The sequence below is a fragment of the Bombus pyrosoma genome, linkage group LG11 (assembly GCF_014825855.1).
Source record: "Bombus pyrosoma isolate SC7728 linkage group LG11, ASM1482585v1, whole genome shotgun sequence".
NCBI classification, from domain to species: Eukaryota; Metazoa; Arthropoda; class Insecta; order Hymenoptera; family Apidae; genus Bombus; species Bombus pyrosoma.
This window is the reverse complement of record NC_057780.1, coordinates 12,246,939-12,268,856: the sequence shown is the minus strand read 5'-3', so window position 1 is coordinate 12,268,856 and position 21,918 is coordinate 12,246,939. Positions and strand designations below refer to the sequence as shown.

At 36.8% G+C, this 21,918-nt stretch overlaps 1 protein-coding gene across 7 annotated transcripts in view; it reads left to right on the top strand.

The window, feature by feature from the left end:
- The window catches only part of LOC122573008 (teneurin-m), a 653,565-nt gene that overhangs the window by 553,733 nt on the left and 77,914 nt on the right, over nucleotides 1–21,918 (top strand). The window contains exon 2 of one of the 7 annotated variants that reach the window (XM_043738838.1): nucleotides 6,045–6,117. The exons of the other annotated variants lie outside the window; for them this stretch is intronic. Within the exon in view, the coding sequence (XP_043594773.1) occupies nucleotides 6,081–6,117 (37 nt within the window). The 5' untranslated portion in view covers nucleotides 6,045–6,080. The remainder of the gene's footprint in view (nucleotides 1–6,044; nucleotides 6,118–21,918) is intronic. 7 annotated transcript variants of the gene reach the window in all.

Below are 21,918 nucleotides of genomic sequence, written 5' to 3'. Positions count from 1 at the left end.
CAAGCCGATACCTCAAAATTTCGATTTAAAATTGAAAGCATTTCATAAACGTTCTATAAACAATCGCTGTGAAGTATCCAATCAACGGATAGTTAGAAAATCAATAAAAAACTGGATGGTTTGTCAATACGAGAAATCAAGGAACGTATTTAATCTTATTGCCAGTTAACAAACAGAAGGATTGTTCGCGTGCGTAAGTACGTAGCTTGTCAATAAGCCTCGTTTAAACGGTTACGTGCCTTCGTACGGCTTGTCGTCGAATTAACGTCGATTAGTACGTCCATTAGGCAGACGTTGAACCGTCGTCATCATCGGTCAGCCAGCGTCAATGCAATTGCGAGGTCAAGCTAGGATTTGTATCGAGAGCTTACCTATAATTTGCTTTCGTCACTATGTGGGGGGTCGTTTCCGATTCCGACCCCGACAGGGGATTTAAACACGAGCTACTCAAATATTGAACTGCGTCCTGTTTCTTATCGTTGGAAGGGGTTGTGTATACTTCATGCGCCCCCAGGAAGCGGCTCGATACTCGGGGTGGGGTAAGAAAGAAGGTAAATAGAACTGCGATACTTTCGCTAACCCGGTGCTTCTTCTTGTGAAAGAAATTGCTACTTTGTTACTGTATTGTGCTATCACAGACCTTTTACGATATTTTATTAGTAATACTTCCGACGCTAATTTGTCGAAGAAATACAATAGCACCAAAGTTGAGAGAAAAGATTCAATAATATTCTATTAGGTTGGTTATAAGATTACCTACATTTTATCAAACAAAAATGATAAAATCCAATCAAGTTAAGTTATTTCGTTCCTCTATAAATCCTGCATAAAGTTCCTCTATCAATATCTTCTATCAAAAAGTTCAGATATATTTCTTACATGCTCGAAATAATTTTTATAACATCTTTTGTAATCCATACGATAGTGAAAGATGGATTTATTATCTAGTTCAATATAATTTCAATTAAATATTCTATAGCATTCTATAATTTATGTTAAATATGCCAATTCTAATCACTGGCAAACATCATTCCTAACACACCAAACATCATTTCAACACACCTACAACCTAACAACCTTGCCATCTAACGTCAAACCAAAGCACTCTCGCCCAATATCCCTTAACACGAGCATCGTTTCTTCACTGTCAAAATATCTGGTGAAGACAGTGATCCTCGTAGCTTTAAAACTCTGCTTATAGCAACGGGGAGGATTAATGGAAATGCACGTCCGACCGGAGGAGACGATAGACGTATGAGAAAGAGCCGGGGGCTCGGTTCAGGATTGATAAAGGCAGCTTTTAACCCTTAACTGGTATTCCGGCCTGGTAACGATGATATATGACGTGGCAGGATCACGCCTGACCTTGATAGCTGCCGGAACGAGGATAAACGGGACTATAGCTTTCGTTTCATCGGCATTCTCACGCGTTAAATATCGATCGTTTGATATATACGACGTCGCTTCGAACGCGCGTTCTTGTCCGCAACATCGTCCGATGGTTTGTCAGATCGCTATCACCGCTGAAAGACAAGCCGGTCATTCTGTTCGACGCTCGATGCACACGATGCTCCACGCGACGATGAAGTAATTGTCGGTCCTCCAGGAACAGGTAGATTATATACGCGTGCACGCGTATTCAACAGGTGTCGTGCTAAGAACCACCTCATTTCCTTTACTTTTAGTTTTCTCTTCCCTCTTTTTTGTTGTTCATAGTCGCATCAAACGCTTGCATGGGCTATTAGCGATGCAAAGGAATGAAATGTTGTGATTATACAGGGTGATTCTCTCGCTAGAGGCCTCACTGTACATGTGCACACGCGAATATTGAAAATAATTCGAAGCTTCTAGCGAGAAAAGTTTCAGCCTGTATCAACCTTTCTACAAATACATGGGATCATAATCGAAGGTAAAAAATTTTAGCGACATAAAGAAGAAATGTCACTTATAGGAATTTAATTTTATCATATTTAGTTTATAATGAAACGATCGAACAAAACGAAACAATATTATGTATACGCTCACTCAGAGTAAATACTTTACGTAATTTAGCAGTTATAATATTACCTTTATTTGGTATTGTAGTATCGCGGACGAGGGACCTGGGGGGTATCGGGCGAACTATAAACAAGCGGTTGCGGAACATGTGCGTGGTGGGGATAAAACAAAAGAGATGAGGCTAAGACAAAAGACAAGGCATTGCTAAGGGACATAAACAAATTAACAGCAGTGTTAGTCGAGAAGTCAGAGAGTGTAAATCTGCAAGTTAGGGAGTGCGAATTGCGTTGTCGAGAGAGTGTTGCTAGCTTTGTCGAGAAAGCATTGGATCCGTGGTGACGATAGTTAACTATCTAGTTGTCTTAATTATAATACGTTGTTGTGATTAGTTCACGTTAAACAACTATCATTTCCTGTTTAATCCATTTATTGTAAATAAACTAATTGTAGTATAAGATCCTACAGCATTATATTTAATCGTAAACTTAATATCTGCAATTACACGAAAAACGTAGTACGTCACCGAAAAGGCATGTGTTTTGAAAGAGAGTGGCAAAACTGATGCGAAACCCAAGGGCAATTTCTGTGGAATGGCAGCTCTTCTATCCTCGCAATTTCCCGTGAACTAACGATCCCTTTTCGGCCTGTAATTATCGGTCCGTGGCATGAGTCATTGCGGTTCGGATTAGACTGTTACGCGAATCGATTAGCGATCTCGAGGCGAGCCACGATCATGATAATTCGTCGAGGTACCCGTCATTCTACCTGCTAGTAATGACCTTCGCCGGAGGGTCGAGTCATTCGTGGGAGGGTCGATCCTTCTCTTGAAGACGTATCCGATCCACGACCATGAGAAAATAATACCGGCGAAACTTCTCTAAATACTTTTTAACGAACAATCGCAACCTTGTTCCTGAATAATGCGGCTCGTGATTCACTTGGGAAAAACAAACCCCCCGGGCATATGATTCTCTGCATCATCATTATTACTGTTATAGAAATGATTCTTTATCGAAATGTTTGGAATTTCATGGGAAAGAAGTATCTTCTTTTCAAGAGGGATTTCGATTTTTATTTCAAAAGAGATTTATCATTTTCATTTCTTTTTTTACACTTTTCGTTATGTGACTTGTTTATTGGATGTGAGAAAGATTGATAGAAAGATCTAAAGATAGGACGAGAATCGAGTCGAGACTAAAATGATAGGAAAGATTGGAATTTAGATTACAATTTCTTACAAATTTTTATGTTTCAAAAACAAGTGTTGTTTACTGGATATTTTGAATGTTAATGTAAATGGAATATTTCGCGTGTAAATTTGAATTTTATTTAAACAGCATAGTTTAACCATTCTAAGCTTCCTGATAAATAAACCAATATCCAAATCCGTAAAAACTAGAATAAAGATTACCAATATCTCTCATCAACCTCTCAGCATCTTTCAATCGAAATCGAAGAGGAAGCAAATCGTTGAACGAGACGAAAACCGTGGACGTTCGCCGGAAAGCCAATTAACCGAGGAAGTAATTTTGATTTACGTTGTGCTGGCCCGGTAGAACCGCGGGCGGTATCCTTTATTCCCAGAGCTAACGCTGCCACGGGAACCACTTTAAGGGGGATAAGTTATGTACGTGCTCGCGGTCACCTGCTACATCGGCCCTCGAGATGCTTTCGAAGCTCGTTGCGCGAGAACAGGTGCATTGTGTGCGCTCGTCGTCGTTCGAACTTGAGGATCGCTTACGCCCGGCAACCCGCGCGCAACGAAATGTTCAAGCCGAGGCCGAAAACCGGCCGAAAGACAAAGGAGCCACGGGGGCTAGCGTAGTTGAAGCGTGCACGCTCTTCATTCCGCCTCTGACCTCGAGACTCCAGTTAACACAAGAGATGCCTCGGAATAATCGCACTCTGACTTTTTGCACGTCGAGTGTTTTCTCTTACGCGTTAAGTGGAGGTTCTGTGTTCAGGTGAAGTGATTTTGTTAGGAAAAAATCGGGATAGGGGTTGCTCGGTTTCTCGTGCTTTGACTGACAACGTTTATGTAATTTTATATTTCTATTTAACTAAGGAAATTTAACTGGTGAAGGTTTCAGAATATTAGCAATGTTGTGTTATAATTGGAATTTTTATGCAAGTTCATACTTTTATGATCGATGAAATCTCCCAGAAAGTCAGTTAACAGATAGATACATATTTCGAAATGCAAATAAGAAACCAGTTGAGGAACCAAACATTTCGACGACTAATACTATTCAGCTCCAAAATCGTTATACATAATACACATTATACACGATATACATGTTATTACAAGTATTATAATACTTCTAGAGACATTTAAATTCGCATGAAAGATTCATTTTTCGATCCATATTTTCTTAAAGCGCCGCTAGTACCTTCCTCGAATATTTAACGCGCGGCTTGCACCGTTTTCATTCCGTTGCGGTAGAGAAGGAACCTCTTACCGCAAAATGAAAAAGCCACCCTCTTTTTCACGCGGCAAACCCGCGGGAGAACGCGCGTTCGTCTGAATTTTTTTGTCGCGCCATTGTGGTTATTCGCAAAGTGCAACACGGCAACACGCGCAAGAGGGTTCACATCCTGAATGTAGGATGGGGGAGAACCAGACACGAATTAACATCGCCAGGGGTTGCGTTTTAATCTGAGGTGTGTAGAATTCGCTTGCATGAGTCACAAACTCTCCACCGGACACCATACGGATTTAGATTGTCTTAGTACATATTATTGCTATTATTATAGCGATTGCTATCAAGGCACACAGTCATATTGTCATTTTGTAAATTAGTGCCTTTTCTTACTTATTTTTGTTACGACTGTTTTCTTTAATTTGTGAGTTTCTTCTTTATGTGCGCGTATTATGAGTCTCTCTCAGGGGCCAAACTGGTTAACTCGACCTTTACATGATACAATAGAATTTATAGATAAATGCAGGCAATTAATAAATTACGGATTTTTATGCAAATTTAAAGACTCGTTTTACGTATTAAAAGTTACAATGTATAATGGCTTTTATATGTTTCTGTATATTATGTACATTCTGTGCGTTTTTGCGTTTGTAAATTTTTCATAGATGCATAAAGATCCGTAGTCTAATAATTAATATCCATGTCAAAGAACAAAAAATTTGTTTATCACTAGGAGATACTATAAATAATCACAAGTTTCAGCGTCATGGGGGTGAGAGCGCGGCAACTAGAACCTCTGTCACCCTACGTCATAGCATTCACCAACCCTAAAGATTGATGGTGACAGCGCAGGGGTAGGTCCAGTCATCGATTCGGGAGAGGAAAGTTTAAAGTTTCTCTCCCAAACACGTATTGCCTCTTAAATATACTTAAGCTTAACAACCATTTTTTTCGTAGTTAGTGGAGATTTAACATTTTTACTGGAAACACGTTGATGACGAAGAAAGTTGGTAAAGCTATATAGGTGGCCTCGAAGCTTTCGGTGATCTTAGTTCTGATCTAAAATACTCAACCGAGGAAAGAGGTCTGAGATGTCTGATTTAAGATATGAAGAAAGCATTTCTAAATATCTTTCATTATTGACAAAGTCTAGTCGTGAATGAGGTTAAGGAAAATGGTAAAAAGAATTGTATGTTCATTTGGAATCTATACGAGCTGATAAAATTTAATTCTTTTTTTATTAGAATTAAATTTAACAAGATTCAACCATTAATTGCCAAGTTTGATCAAACTTTTTATTTATTGATGATTATCCACATTTCTGGGAATATTCGTCATGTTAAATCAAACAAAAGCCGTTCTAGAAAATTTCACAAAATGTAGCAACTGATATCGCAATTTTTCATTTGCATAAATAACGTTTTAGTTAACTAGAATTTCAATAATATTTTAATAATAATGGACACTAATGAACTCTAGCGAAAAGTAAGCAGTAGTTTCGAGGAAGGTTTTGAGAATGTTTTATGATAATGTTAGAGAGAAATTAAATGAGTTGGTAATTATATTACTCGCATTGTATTTTAATTTCATCTTTTTAATTAACGAATGGTTTCTCTTTTGTTTCAGGTACGTACACACGATTTTAACATACGATGCACACTGATGCGCTCCACTAATACAGACACGGACGAGACGTCGTGTAAGTAAATTTGAAGGATTCTATACATTCACAGGCTTCCTCTTTTTTTTTATTTTCTTTAAATCTTTTCCCTGATTTTGTACATTTTTCCCGTATTGATTTATTTTTTTTATTATTTGTTACTTGATGAAAATTTGGTATTGGGATTCAAAAAAGTATGGATATATGGAAGTTATCGGTTGAAATGTTAAAGAAATTTAGTATGAGCCATTAACGTTGAACGAAGAATATTATCAAAAGTTTTCTTCGCTTCATTTAGCATTTTACACTCGAATGATGGGCAAATCTGGATCTTTACTTTCGTAATATATTATAGATCGGGCGTAAATATTGCGGATATTAGAGCGGAAATGATACATTTTTCAAATACCGCAGTTTCTCTAAAGACATCGAACGTCGAATTTAAAAATCTGTGAGATAATCTATACAACATATATATTATATCTTCAGCATTAAATCTTTAACTTTCAACAATCTGTATAGAAACGACAATAGAAAAATTAATATTAAAATTTTGTATGAATACTGTAACTTAATTAATTAGAAAGAGAATTTCTATTTTTTCACATTGCAACATTGAAAATCATATATTACCTATATTTAAAGCAGTCTAAAATTTGAACGTCGACAAGTTAGTATTAAAGTAATAATATCTAACTAATATACATATAATAGATAATAATATTTATAGAAATATATAAATACAATAAAACAATAAGAAGTAGAACTTATACTAAAGAAACAAATGAATGACATAATGAAACGATTACATATTACTTCATCACTGACTTCTCATAGAATAGGGAAATGTATATAATAAATGAAGATAAGAAGACAAAAGCACATAAATTTTGAATTTGGAACTCTAATTTCAGCCCTTTGATATATGGAAAGCGACAAGAATAGAAATAACTTCGAAAATCACATAATCTCAACCTATATTTTATATAACATCAGTACCGGATGTCTCTTTCTAAGAATCATCCTCACGCGATCATCTGGTTACCTTGTTTATTTATGAGTCGTTCAAACACCAATGATTTTCCAAGGTTCGCGCAAACAAGTTTCATCTCCCACGACATGTGGTTGAGCCAGTCGCTTTAATGTTGAAATGATTTTACGGTTTTAACTTAGCCCTTGCCGCATCCCTGCTTCGATTTCTTTTTAAGTTTCTCGGGAACGTCAGAATTCACGACCTAATGTCTTTTTAATTGACACGAACGATTATTCGATGTACTATCCCGCTTGCAAGCTGATTTCCTTCTTCGAAACAATTTGTAATCGTTCGCGGGATTGTCAGTTTTTTGAAATTCAATATAAATCCAATACCATTAAACCAAATATATTTGCTGTGTTTCCCAAAAAACTACAAAACATTCTAAAAGAATCCGAAAATATCAATCAAGGTAAATTGCTTTTTGTTATTCCCCCCTTTTATATTTCTCTTTAGGAAAATCAAGAATATTCATTCACTAAAAATTATTCAATGAAAAAAAGACAGCAGAAGGAGGAAAATTTTATTAGCAACAATCTGACAAGCCAACTGTAATTCATTTTCCTGACATAGCCAAAAAAGAAAGAATAAAATAAATAAACTACAAATATTACAGGTTTCTTATCATAATAAAGGTATAAAAGAATATCTTTCAAGACAACAGATTTAACTATTTCTTCACGAAAAAAAGAACACATTGAATGAAGAAACGTAGTTAGATGCGAAGAATTCCAAGAGGTTACTAGATCCACGCGACTGAGAAAGCAGGGTCTTCCTCGCAATATTATTCTACGTTATGGTTGAAAGGCGAATAAAGTCCGCTTTCGAGGACATCGAGCAAGGAATACAATCGAGCTAGCACTTCCGCAACAAGCCATTGTAGGCTAAACGGGCGAGCCTCTTTAAATCTGGCCTGCTTTATAGAGAATTTTACCTGCTTTCAATCGACCATTTCACATGAACGTTTCGCTATGTTAAATCGAGTACTGAAGCTGTTTGTGCAGCCGTCCCGCGTTTATCCGAACGAGATCACCTGGAGAGTCCAAAGACTTGTCCTTACTAGTGTTTATCGAAGCAATTTTCTGCTAACTGAGCCAAAATAGCCCCATTACGAATGTCCAAACCACTTTTCTGGTATACTTAACGAGGGTTATCACAAAGTGAGGACTTTGTTTATCTTTAACTCCTATAGTTATAATTATCCTTATTAGACTATATTAGTTGAAGTAGCTATTTGAATAATTTTGGGAAAATTGGAGATTTTTGCTCAATGAGCTTAAGTAATCGTTGTTTGTATTGTTGTTTTTGAAGATTAATGGGGAAAAAGCTTATGGAAATGTATAATTTATTATTATTTAATTATTTATTCATTTAAAGTCGCGCTTAAATGCAGAATGTTTTATTTATATTTCCGGACAATATGAAAATAAATTACTGAAATCGCGAAAAATTCCTGAAATAAAAATAATTTTTGCGTCAGCTCAACAAATTCAGATTTGAACAGCTTAAATACGATCGTCGCACGGCAATGCAATTTTCCTTCGCTATCAGAAATCGTGAGTGGCATAACAAAATTCTGCTCCTACATTTCGTTTCCACCCTATTCTACAAACTTAATTCATCGAACATTCTTATATCATTTATCCAACACAACATCTTACAATCGAACGTAAATGTGGCTTTTAATGTAATCGGGACATAGCAGCTATCGTTAATACTGTAAAGTAAAAAGTAGAATAGTAAGAAATTTGTAAGTCGTCAATGAGCAATCGAGTAGAATAGTGACGTTGTATTGTACTGTATTACAATGCTTTATGTTTTCACATCATCATCATCATCATCATCATCATATTATTATTATTATTATTATTATTTATACGCAAATGTACACATATATCTACCTAACACAGGCAAATATAGCGTCAATCGAGTTGCATAATTTAAAAAACAGACAACAACTGCTGTGGAAATGCTCCGTTATTCGAAGATAAACGACACGCGATTCACTTTGACTAGTGTGTTCGCTTTACACGAGCGAATGAAGGCGATAATCAGATTTCTGCTGGCGTAATCGTTTCGCCCGGCGTCGAAGCTTTCCAGCGAACTATCGCGGCTCTCTTCGTTAAGGTGGAATGAAAGCTAACGCTATTTTCCAACAACTAACAGGGTGGTCTCGTCACAGACCAATCAACCGCTGCTCGCTTCCGAATAGCCCCTTGAGGTACCTAAAATTACGAGGTCCGAGACTGGGCTCGGCCTATCGGTCTCCTAACGACTCAATTTCCCATCCACTATCTCCTATACACTCATCTAGTAGTCGTCCTCATTCTTCGTTGTTTGTTTTTCCAATTTTCCGCAGACCCGGTAAACAGATAGAAAAAGATAGATGGAAAATGAAAAGGAGGAAGTCGTTGCTGACAAAGGTATTTCTTTTGTTTTTGGGTTCCCAACTTGCACGATGATTCATAAGATTACAATTTTTATTTATAATTTTGCTCATCGCTTTACAATCGACTTGAGATCATACAATGTCGATATGAATTGAGAATGATACGTTGAGAATAATTTTAATTTAAAATATTACGCACACGATCAGAATAATGTTAATTTCGAATGACATACTCAATTATAATAATGACAAACGAGATAAAGTACATCTTGTGGATCGCGAGTGTGTTAATGATGTAACACTGATTTTGAACAAATTTTTTTTTTTATTTAATACTTTGTATTCACAATTTGTCCAATTTGGACATTTGGTAGAATTAAATTTTTTTTTTAACAAATGAAAGAGAAAAGATGTAATATACAGGGAAGTCAGGCATTATTTGATCTCAGTCTTGAAAAAAGATTGAGGGACACTGTCCAAAACCAACGGTGTGACACTTGGAGGCTAAAAGGGACTAATTGTGTCTACGGAGAAATTAGGATTGCCGTCGAGGCGTACTTCAAACATCCTTTCCGAAAAGGAAGAGTCCCTTTTTCAGCTGGGACGCTAAAAGATATCCCTTCTGATAGGTAGAAAAAATACTGACCCAGCAGGAGACACGGCGCGGCGTCTGGCGTCCAGGAGGGCCAAACCTCTATTGTCCTGTATTCAGGCGCCCCGTCAGGACTGTTTAGGCTTTAAATGCAAATTCAGAACGAGGACAATACCTGCCACGATTGCCAGGAACCGTTCGCTTTGGGTGGCAAACGCAATGTGTACAACAGACACCAAGTATATACATAGGGAATATTGCGAAATGAAATCTTAGGTAGTCTGGACCCGTAAGGAAGAAACGATGCCGATCTTTAGGTTAAAGAGACCGGCGTGTGCGCCACGTGTCACTGGTCACCGATAAACAGCACAACACATCCAGCTTCATAGTGAAGAAAGCAATTGAAAAATGAAAAAATAGAAAAATTCTGCATTTGCATTAATACGTTGAAATACGATGACTTTTATTAATATTGAAACATTACTATTATCCAATTGAATTAATTGTTCTTTGATATTGGATTGTTCAAAAAACTCGTAGCAAATTTAAGAACGATTGAAAGGTATAGTATTTTTCTAGAATATTCGAATTTTATTAAATAATCAATGCATCATTTCTTTTATGATAACATCGTTATTTGATTTATAACACTTTACACTCGACAACATTTTATAACTATTATAAACAAATATAAAGTGTCTAAAAATTAGTAAGAGTCACAATGTATACGATATATTGCGAAATGAAATGTTCTCTTGGAAGGAAATCTGTACTCGTCAGGAAGAAATGGTGGCAGTCTGTGTACCACGTGCAGTTCACCGGTGACCGGGAAAAAGAAGGCCGTTACGTGACGAAGAACAATCGTAGACAGATCTAGGAACAGATGGATCGACGATACCGCGACCTGAATCCGACCAGATGAAATCTGGTAACACTCGGCACGTTCTGGTGTAGAATAAGAGAAAACCTATGCAGTGTGCAGCTTTTTAAAGCTTGAAAAGTTTCGTCACTTCTGCTAGATAACGAATTGTGCGAGCCAAAGAAAGCTGCAGGACACGTACCGGAAGAATGCTCGGTTGGAAGGATTTATTATATTTCATTTTGTAATAGTGAAGATTTGTACAAAGCTTCATTTTCAAAGTCATGAGATCTTGGGTTTAATCAAACGAGGTTGTAGAAACCGATTTCATTACGCGGTGATGCATTTTTAGAATCAGTGTCTATGAATGATGATTCATTAAATATTTCCATGTTTGGTTGTGTTTGAAGAAAATCGTATTTTCTAAATCTCAGTTACTTTCTAATCATTGAATCAACAACCACCTCAACCCATTAGTCACCCAACCACTCGACACGTCGGATCAGACCCGCAGACTAAAAAGAAAATACCCTTTAGATTGAAGCATTAAATTCAACTAGAATCAAACATAATATAAATTATTATAATCCAAGTTACTGTACCACGCCAAATGAAGTTACTTAAAATTCTCAATGCTTGTAAATTGACGACCAAATAAAAAAAAAAAGAAACTTTCTAATCATGAGACAAGGTTCTTAAACACGTCCTTTGTTTATGTAGGATAATCTATTCAGAAAGCTAGAAAGTACATTTGTTGTTATGGTCATTAGCCAGGAACCTGCTCCTTTAAATAACACTCGAACCACTAACGATAACATAGGATTCCTCGAAGTTAACCCTTTTAGAACACTAATTGCTTCTAATGCACGTTAACTTTGTGATTAGATAATATAGCAAGTCCCCAGAAAATTTTCAAACCGTTCTTTCCAAGTATCTATCCTAAAAATAATAAAACTATACTATTTGAAGAAAATACACGTTTTGTCTTAAGAGCACAGAATATCATTTCTATTCTCGTATTTCGCGGCAAAGAATATTTTCTGAACTAGGCTGGACATCTTCACACTTTCCTCAGTCACAGCTGGAATTGTTTGCGTTAAGAAGTGTCGTGTTCCCTCGTGGTCCATCTGGATGTCAGGTCAGGGATCATGCTTCGGCTTCGCAGGATGTACAACTCGTACGTGACGTGATATTTTGTTTCCTTTAGACCTTCGCGCTTCTAATATACCGCTTTCTTATAGCCAGTTTAAAATAGAGTTGGACTACGCAGTACCGCTATGGGTAGGATATTTGGACAATTCAACTAACTACTTACTTATATAGGGTAGTCCGCAATGTTTATCGAGTGTTAAAATTATTTACCATATTCTTATCTCGTGATCTTCATATTTATCAATCAGTGGTGTTGTAATAAACAAGTTAGTGATATTTTACAGAATATACCATATGCGAAATTTTCCAAAATATTCTACGAAATTGTTTTGAAATAATTTATATTGTTCAATAATATAGAACGCATTATTTTGTCAACAGCGTTTTCGAAATAAAAGAAACAAAGAACGGAAACATAGGTATAAAATATATTGAAATAACAATCACGATTTGAATTAATTCACACGTTTTATCGTAACGTTAAATAATAAACCACGTATCGGGATAATAAAACATAAGCAATTATGTATAAAAATATCATAAATGAATCATTTTTAATCAATGGGGAAAAATAGTCACGTTATACAGAATATACATATAATACATCTCTTCTTTTTATCATTCTTTTAATTCTGTAATATTTTCATGTTTTGTATTAAATGTATTATATTTTACTGAACGATAAATCATTAATAATCATAGTGAAGAGCTTTATTCAAGAGTTAACAATCGGATTGTAGAAATCAAAGAGCCTTTTTGTAGAGTGGGAAATCCAAGGAAAGAGTTCGACTTTGAGTGCGGGGTGCTAGTGATCGATGGCAGTATCGATTGGTATCAGGGGGCAATATCATACCCGAGGGATGTAATACAGCTGCACTTGGAGAAATTGCTAATCCCCCACGAACCCCGTTCCTTCGATACCCTGTCATGGTATTGCGTTTATTGTTCGCTATATTTTGCTACACGCTGGAAATTTTCTTTACCCTAAACGATCATTTTCCTATAATATTTTCATGGCACTACTCGTTTATGGACTCTGATAAGACTTACAGTATCGAATTAAATGAAAATTATGTAGCGCTTTTACTCGTCAATTTTTATAAATTAAGAGACATCTGTTATTGATTTTTCGTTATGTTGAAGATATTATTTAAAAGATCGCAGTATTATTAACGCGCTAAACTAACTACGTTTACGTGGTGAATTTTTTACAGTTTTTAATATAAATACCACTCGGATTTCAAATAGTTTAAAAATTTTACAAAGTTGCACTTTACAAAGTACAAATTAAATAATAATAAAAAAAAATTTTCTGAATATTCCTTAAGTTTGGAACATATGGCTAGCGTTCAAGTTTTCGGAAGCCAGAAATTTATCTCGATGAAATTGTTATATAATATAATATGCACGTACCTGGTGAACTCAAGATGTTTATTAAAAGACTTCAAGTTCGTGCATATAATTCAAAGGATCTGTAACGATGCATTTCGCACTTATCAGATGTAAACAGAGTTAATTCGTAAAATTTGCTTGTAAAAAGTCGCTTTATTATCGCGAAAGTTTTTATTATTAAACCTATTAGTCGCTAAATAATCTATAAAAATTCACACGAAAGCCATTAATACGAAAAATGCTACACCTGTTCGAAACCATTTAAACTCTCTTGCCGAATGTTGTCTCCGTGGAGATCGGGGAATCTTTATCGGAATCCGCCCTATTCCCTTAGTACATTCGGATATCACTGTGGCTGACGTACGTGTGCGTTAATGCTCGGTGTTTTGCGTGGTTTGATAGGGGTGAGTGTCGGAAGAGGAGGGATTTAAGGACCCCTCTCTAGCATTCGCGCGCGTGCAATCGTCTGAGTATGCGTAACACCGGTGAAATCTTCGTCACGCGTACGGCATAGCATAGGTGCGGGCCCCACGTCTCTGTTTTGGTCCGTGGAATCACGCAAACACCCACTGCGAATACCGAACGAATGCCTAGCATCGGCCGATGCGCTCCAGAAGGGTGGTAATCCGATCCGGTTTCCGGCAACTCGGGGCTTGCGCCCCGTAAATTTCGTATTCCATCCGCCCGCGCTGTGTCTATCATTCGACTCCCTACTATCGCGTTTTTCACCCCTTTCCCTTTATCTTCTACTTCCTCCTTCCTATACCTCAAGCCTTTACAGCCATGAACTCAACCATCTTAGCTCTTTACAACCTGGATTTATAACATAGATTTTGCTCATTTCTATCCGTATTGATATAAAACGACAAATTTCAAAAATATGCGAGGAATATATATAGTATATTGTCAAGAAAGTTCAGTTTCGCAATAGAAAGAGCAATTGGAAAACGAATGAAACTACAAATCCTGATAATACTATTATGAATTAACACGTTGAATTAAATACCGTATTATGTAGTCACTAAAATTTGCTAAACATTCGACTTGTTTGTTATAAGTGTTACAGAAAATTAATGAGATGTACAGAACGAATGGAATATGATTTTTGTTATATTTTTAGAAAAAGTTAACGATTTTGAATACTTGAAAAGTGCAAAAATAGAAGTAAAAAGTAATTAAAGAAACATATAAATAGATAGAGGACCCTGTACATTGTGCAATAGTAATCGTCGTAATACCCGTATTAAGAACAAAGTCTAAATTTGAAACCGCGGATCTGCCGGACATTTGACCAAAGGTAGACTTAGCCCCTTTATCGAGCGAGAACATACGAGTCGAGGGTTGTTGTGTAAATGGAGCGAGGAAAAAAAGGGAAGGAAATGCGTGAGATGTAATAAGAGGAAAGGAAGAGGGATGAAAAGTGTTTGGAAGGAATGTGTACTTTCGGGTATTTGATTGAGATTTGTGATATTGGGGTCGTTGAATTAAAGATACAGCGAAGGAATTGAGGATATAAAATTATTTGTGGGATGTAGAAGGCATCTCTGGAAATAAAACTAATGTTTATACATACAAATACACATATTACAGCTCACAATTTGAAAAGGAAGGAAAAATGATGATACAAACACTTTTTCTTAAATCTACTTCAGAATTAACATCATTTAGGTCATATTCTTGCGATAAACAAACTTATGGCGGCAAATCGTTCGTTTCTCAAGAATTGATCGTTATTTTTTATACATTAATCGTGTGTTTGTATAGTGAAATTATAAAAGGAAAAAGAAAAAAATAAAATTGATCAGTTTCGTTCCTAAAAGACTGATACGTGAATCATTGGTCATCGATACGTTTCTTACGAATTCCTGGAACTGAAGAAGCCGCCAAGTTCGTTACGTTCCACAACTTAAGAGCTTAAAAGATATTATTATCAAGGTATTCGTTCGATGATACCTTCCCGAGGCTATCAAGATTCGTCAAAACTAGTCGGAGAGCATTTTAAATGCAAAGAGGATGGGATGGATAGGATGACTGTCGAAGCAGGAATTTCGAAGTGTGTCTAATTGGTTGAAAACTTGTCACGCGGTATCGATCTCGATGCTCAGCTGGAGCTCGGTATGATTAATGGAACCAAAGGAAAAAAGAAGGAACATGCACCTCTAATGCGTTTCGCCGATGATCTAGCTTCACTCTATGACACGTAACTGCCCTTTCCAGATGAGAAAAAATTCAATATGCCCGAAACACACGCATCTATCGTTAAAGGGCCCTTTGTGTTAACAGAGCTTCTCTTTCAGCCTCGACATTAATTATAAATTACGACGTGTTTGGGGAAACATGAATTTTGAATACCAAATAAGGACTATAATTTACAAGTTAATACGGCTAATTATAACGACGACAGTAGAATAGATCGTTAGTAGCCGTATTTGTAGTTTAAACAGAATATCCTGGCACAAAAGTTTGAAAATTACGGTTGTCGCATCGAAGGCAGATTCTTTTGTAACTTCTCGTTTCATTTAACGTATGTAGGTTTAACCTATCTATCTTCTCGAATTTGTAACTTTCTATTTCTTTTCTTCAGAATTCCTTGAAATTCGAAAATATCGAGAGAAACATCACGTCGAGCTGTAAAATTAATCGACACGTTATAACGATCCAAAAGAGTTAGTCATCGATTAAAGTTCAATATCGATGTTTTTTAATAAATTGTCAGCTATGAATAAATCATCGACACCGTCTAGAATTAATCGCTCAATAATTTCAGGTAACCGCTCAACTAAGAAAAACACGAGAGAAAACAAAGATAAAAGGATTGTTTTAGAGTAACTAGAGTTACAGGAAAAAATTTGCACCACTTCCTCTTCCTATTCTTATTCCCAATAAACCATTTTTATTTAAATTCTAGGTTCAACATAAGGATTCCAAGTTCTCTTATTAAAACAACAAATTTCCATCTCTTGTAAATTTCAAATAACCATTTAATTCGCTTAAGAATTCTCCATCTAAGAAAAATACGGAAGCGAAGAAAAATAAGAGTAAATTGCGAAGAAGGAAAAGAAGATAGCGTTTCGTTTACGCAAAGTCGGTCACCGGAAGCACTGTGTCGCGTTTCTCTCCTCTTGATGGCGAGAGGGACTACGAATTCAGCACGCATCGGTGCCTCGCAATGGACATCTCGTTCACGGAGCGGAGAAACGACACGACACGGTGTAACTCGTCACCGGTGGCATCGTACAAAGCTGACAGGGACGAAGAATGCCTAGAAGGGGAGAACACTTTTAACCGTGCGCGTTTGAATAAGTGTCCCTCTAATTCCTTAGAGCACCGCGACGACGCCCGAAAGTCAACGACATGACAAACACGTTTGCGTGATGCTTGCGTAGAAGTAGCATCCGGTCCGACCGTAACAGATGTCCCTACGAACCGAAAGTCCGATTAGTCCCGCTGAACACGCCGATTAACCGCGTAAGAACCATCGTTCCCGCTCGTTATGCAGGAGGTCTCGAAGATCTATTGCTCCAGGAAATTCCGGTGGCCACTCTCCATCGCTATGTACATGAAAGATGTTGTTTAAGCGTGGTGTAATTGTATATGACATTTTGGTATTAAATAAGATTGACCTATAGGAGATTGGATGTTTAAAAAAAAGAGACAAGATAATGGGAGATTTTCTTGTATACAAATGGTATAAAAGCGGTCTATTTTTTAGTTTCACTAAGCTAGAGGTGTACTTGTACATCTTATAAATATAATTCATTTTACACTTTCCTCATTTGAGCTATAGAAATATTTTTACAGAACTGATATATCTATTTGCAAAATGCAGATCAATTATTGTTCAGAATATTAAAAACATGGGATACATGCTAATTCATATTTACTGTATATTATTATATATATTCGTCAGTAAATTAGCATATTTGAGACTGAAAACGTTTGTGAGATATCTATTTCGAACCACGTTTTAATCAAAATACTCGCGGATAATAATTTCATATCTCGCATAATAAAATATAACGCGAAACATCATTCCCACGAACACCACCAAAACCGTTACCTACGCTCTTGTAGAACGCGTTTGATGTCTCGAAGGGTCAAAATGAAATACACTCCACACGCGTAAAGACGAACGTTGTCGACCGTTTTCTCCGGTTATTGCCCATTCTCGACGATTGCACGTTACAGTACACGATCATTATTATTATCGGGGCAAACGATTCCCTTTTATTGGCACTTTAGAGGGCCGATACCATGGTCGTAGATCGAAAGAAAAACGCTTTTCATTTCGTCATCGCGAACTTCGTGAGGGAAAAGTGCTTACTCTGGTATAGGTACCGGTTGAATAAGGCGTACAAGCGGTTTTTCTCATTTTGTCTGTCGAGAGAGAACGCGTCTCTCTTGGTGCCACTATCCTAAACGTATTACGATCGAAAAGTAGCCTTTTTCGTGGGCAGGAAAGAAAGAGAAGAAAGAAGACGGGCTAGTCAATAAGAGACCATGCGTGCTGATACGAGCATATTTCGTCGTCGAGAGGGTAAAGTCTGTGGTGAAATAAGGATCCAATAACTGGAGAGTGGACGAAGCCAACGTAGCTTGGTAACGCTGGTGTGCGTTCGGTTAACTATCTAGGATGGAGAAAAAAGAAGCTGAATGGAACTGATCGGACTAACAGTGAAGGGATATTAATCCCTAAATGCATGATCTTTTCTGATATAATAAAATATTATTTTATAATTGTAGAGTTTAATTGATATTTAATATTAATTACAATATTTAAATTGTATTCATTGAAAGAAAAAAGAAAAGATATAAGTTTCATATTTAAAAATGTGAATATTTATTCACAGAATTCAGTAAAGAAATCCAATAATAGAACGTTAATGTGCTTTCTTCATTGTTATTGATCTTCGATCTTAACAAACCAAATTATTAAAAATCTGTAATACACTAATATAGAAAATTTACAATATAATACAAAATTTCCGTGGCTATAAGAGAAACGTATGTAATTCAGAGAAAAAGATAATTTATGAATGTACATTTATATAATAGAAGACATATGATATAGATATATATAATAGTATTTCTAATCATTTCTACGAATGATGAATCTTTCAAATCGATTTTTTAAACTACCCAGTACGTACTTTTTATATCAGAGAGGGAATTTAAAGCGGTTCCAGGGAAATGCATCAGCGATTACAAAATAAATCCTGGAGAAAATCGGAACGGGCGGACATCGTAAACACAGTTCCACCGGAACGCTTCGCGAAAATGTTTAATCCAGCGGTGTCCTCAAAAGTTGGATAATTTGTTGGACGAAAGCTGGGGGTATATCTGTCTGGAAACGCTTTTACCGGGGACATGGTTTTCCACTAATAAAAAAGCCTTCTAATTATCGGCCAGCCTGTCCGCTTTAGTTATTTTAATCCATTTATACTGCAGAGAAGAGTTGAAAAGCGAGCGCGACAGAGAGAATCGGCTGGCTCGGCGAAAAATGAATAAAGAGAAGAAAGAGAAACGGTGGAGGAAATCAGAGAGAAGTCGTGACGTTTCGGCGAATTTCTAGATTTCTTAAACGTCGAATTTTAAGGAAAAATTACTTGTCTACAGTGTCGTTATCTTATATCTTCTTTTTTAAAATTAACAAAGAAATATTTAATAAACTACGAACATATGAAGATTGTAATTACTTGAAAAACGTAACAATTGGAAAATGTAATGATTAAAAAATTTAAATATTATACTTTAAACCTTCATCAGGGAGAAATAATGATTACATACAAGTGATGGTTTATTGAAAGTGGTGGGAAGTCGAGCGATTTCAGGCAGCACTTTCTTCGACATTTTCTTGCTCCAGTGATTTCGACCTTTGGTCACATGCCTCTGGATAATCCGGCTAGACTATCGAGACCTCTTCGAAACTTGAGGAAGAACGATCGCAAGGACCTTCAACCTGATAAGACGGACCGTCCCGTTCTTTTGGTGTTCTCTCGAACGTGACATTTTCTTCGATTGTAAAAAGATGTTTCTCCGTCTCGTGTGTCCCTCTAACAAGCTCAGGTCTCGCCACGCAATCAGACGCCACTTTCAACAAACCTTTTTCTTCTCAGAATCGCTTCGATAATTCTACAATTTTGTAACATAGTGCCTTATAATTGATCTCTTCATCACGAGTTGTTACAGATCAATTAATTGAATAATTGGCAATATATTTACAATACAATTTTCAATCACACTGAAATTCTACGACTTTTTCTAAATTTACAAACTGTTGTCCGTATAGATTAATTACTTTATAACGATACTTTCGTGTTTTCCAGAAACATAAGAAATTTTCTAACGATAAAAGACACGATCGAGTCGAAAATAATATAGGAAAAATAGTAGAACTGATATTGTACACTGGGTTATTTAACAATTTTTTAAACGACATTTATCTAATTGAATATGCACTTTCTATATTCTGTTGGAACACGTCACTATATCCGAACAGATTCGATTCTCTCTTGTCGGTTATTGAATCTCCGAACGATTTCTATGGAAAATCGCGAGAGAGACGGAGAATACGAGATTAGATGAGCAAAAGTGGCGTTGAAGCGTTCTTAAAACGCTCGTTCAATCCGTAGTTGTCGTGCAAAATCGACCTTATTTATCGTCGATATCTTCGTGGATGTCTGAAAAGGTTTCACAGCTGACTAGCCAAAGGAACAATGGTTAATAGTGTCTTCCGTAGTTGTCTCTGTTTAAGGCTATCGGCTCGTGCTGCAGGAAATTGTCTTTTGGTATTTCCTTCGCGGCATACTTTGACAGCAGTGATGGTAATACGAAAATTGATGAAGCTTAAAGGCCTTCTACGGACCGAACGGTTGCTCCAATATTCTGTGGGTAATTGTCTTTCAGGAATTTGTACGAGATCTGTCTTGCTATTCTCAAATACGTTAATCAATAATTAAGATAAGTATTACCTGCGAGTTGTGGAACTTTCTTTGTTTTTAAATCTTTTCCAATTATACCAATCATTAATAGATTAATATAGATAGTACAGATAACAGAATTATTATCCGTAACAATAATTCTTGGATAATAAAAATTAACAGCAGTTTCATTATTGATTTCAAATTTTTTGGCTAGCGTTATATAATCACAATAAATAATCAAAAATATTTGTTAAGATGACACGTTCGCTTCTCAAACAGCTATTACAAATACCCATTCTTCCCCTAATTTCATTACATCTTCCCCTCCTCATATTAACCCTACAACCGTTTCCTTTTCCTGTTCTAAAAGAGTTCGACAGGTGGTTCCTCGCGAGAACCATTCTAAATCAGCTACAATGTATCTAGCCCTTAAATTAAACGCGGAACAACCCCTAAACACGAGACCTCTTTCGCAGGAAGGGAAGGTGCCGCCTCCCTAGGATGTCCCTGCAGTGTTACCCTATACATACATACATACATACATAGAAAAGAAGAAAAAGAACAGAACAGTGCAGAAAGAGGTAACACGAAACCCGTAGAGTGCAAAGCACGGCCGCGGCGCTGACAAATGCCTGGTAATAAGCCCGATTGTTCAGCGCCGGGCCAATTTGAGTGGCAGCCTAGCAATTTCGAGCACGGGAAGCTCCCACCGGAAAAGGTGATCCCGTTCGGTCCTTTTCCCTTCAACAGAGCTAGCCGACAACGTGCAACGTCACAATGCAAGCGCAAACACGATCCCCCTCCAAAAAGGGTTGCGTGCCCCGTTTTTTTCGACATTCGACTCGCTCCCCGTGCGCCGTATGTTACTTCGTGTATTTTAAGTTAGGTAACCGTTGTCCAGGTCAGGAAGCGAGACCAAAATGCAGTATTTTATGGACGAGTGTAAATGTATTTGGATTTATTAGCGTCCGAACGTCGTTATCTTGGATTCTTTTGGTTGCTTTAGGATGAACAAATTTGTGGTTACAGTGGTTGGTTACGTAAGTTCATGCGAGTAGGAATATTGTTTATTTGCGGCAACAGTAGTAACATGAGTAAAGGAGTCACGATCTTAAGGAAAACGAGTTTCAACTATTTGAATCGTTATAATTTTGCATAAACGCGGCATTAGAGTGACAAATTGTCGTAAAAGGATGTGGAACTTATACAAGTCGAATCTTAAAACTAGTGATCACGGATAAATCTATAGAATTTTGTTAACTATTCAGCACGTATATTAAACCCATAAGCCAAGAGACACGTTCCACGTGTCCTCGGTCACAGAACTGTGCTCTTGCACGGAAGCACCAAAAAGAAAACGAAACAAGTTTCCATTGATTGTTCGCCTCAAATGGCCCGTAAACTAGCCGGTGGAACAATACCAAACTATCCTGCAGCCGATCTCTCAGCGAAGTGCACAATTGTTCTTGCTACGATTTCGAAGAGCACGTTGGTCAGATA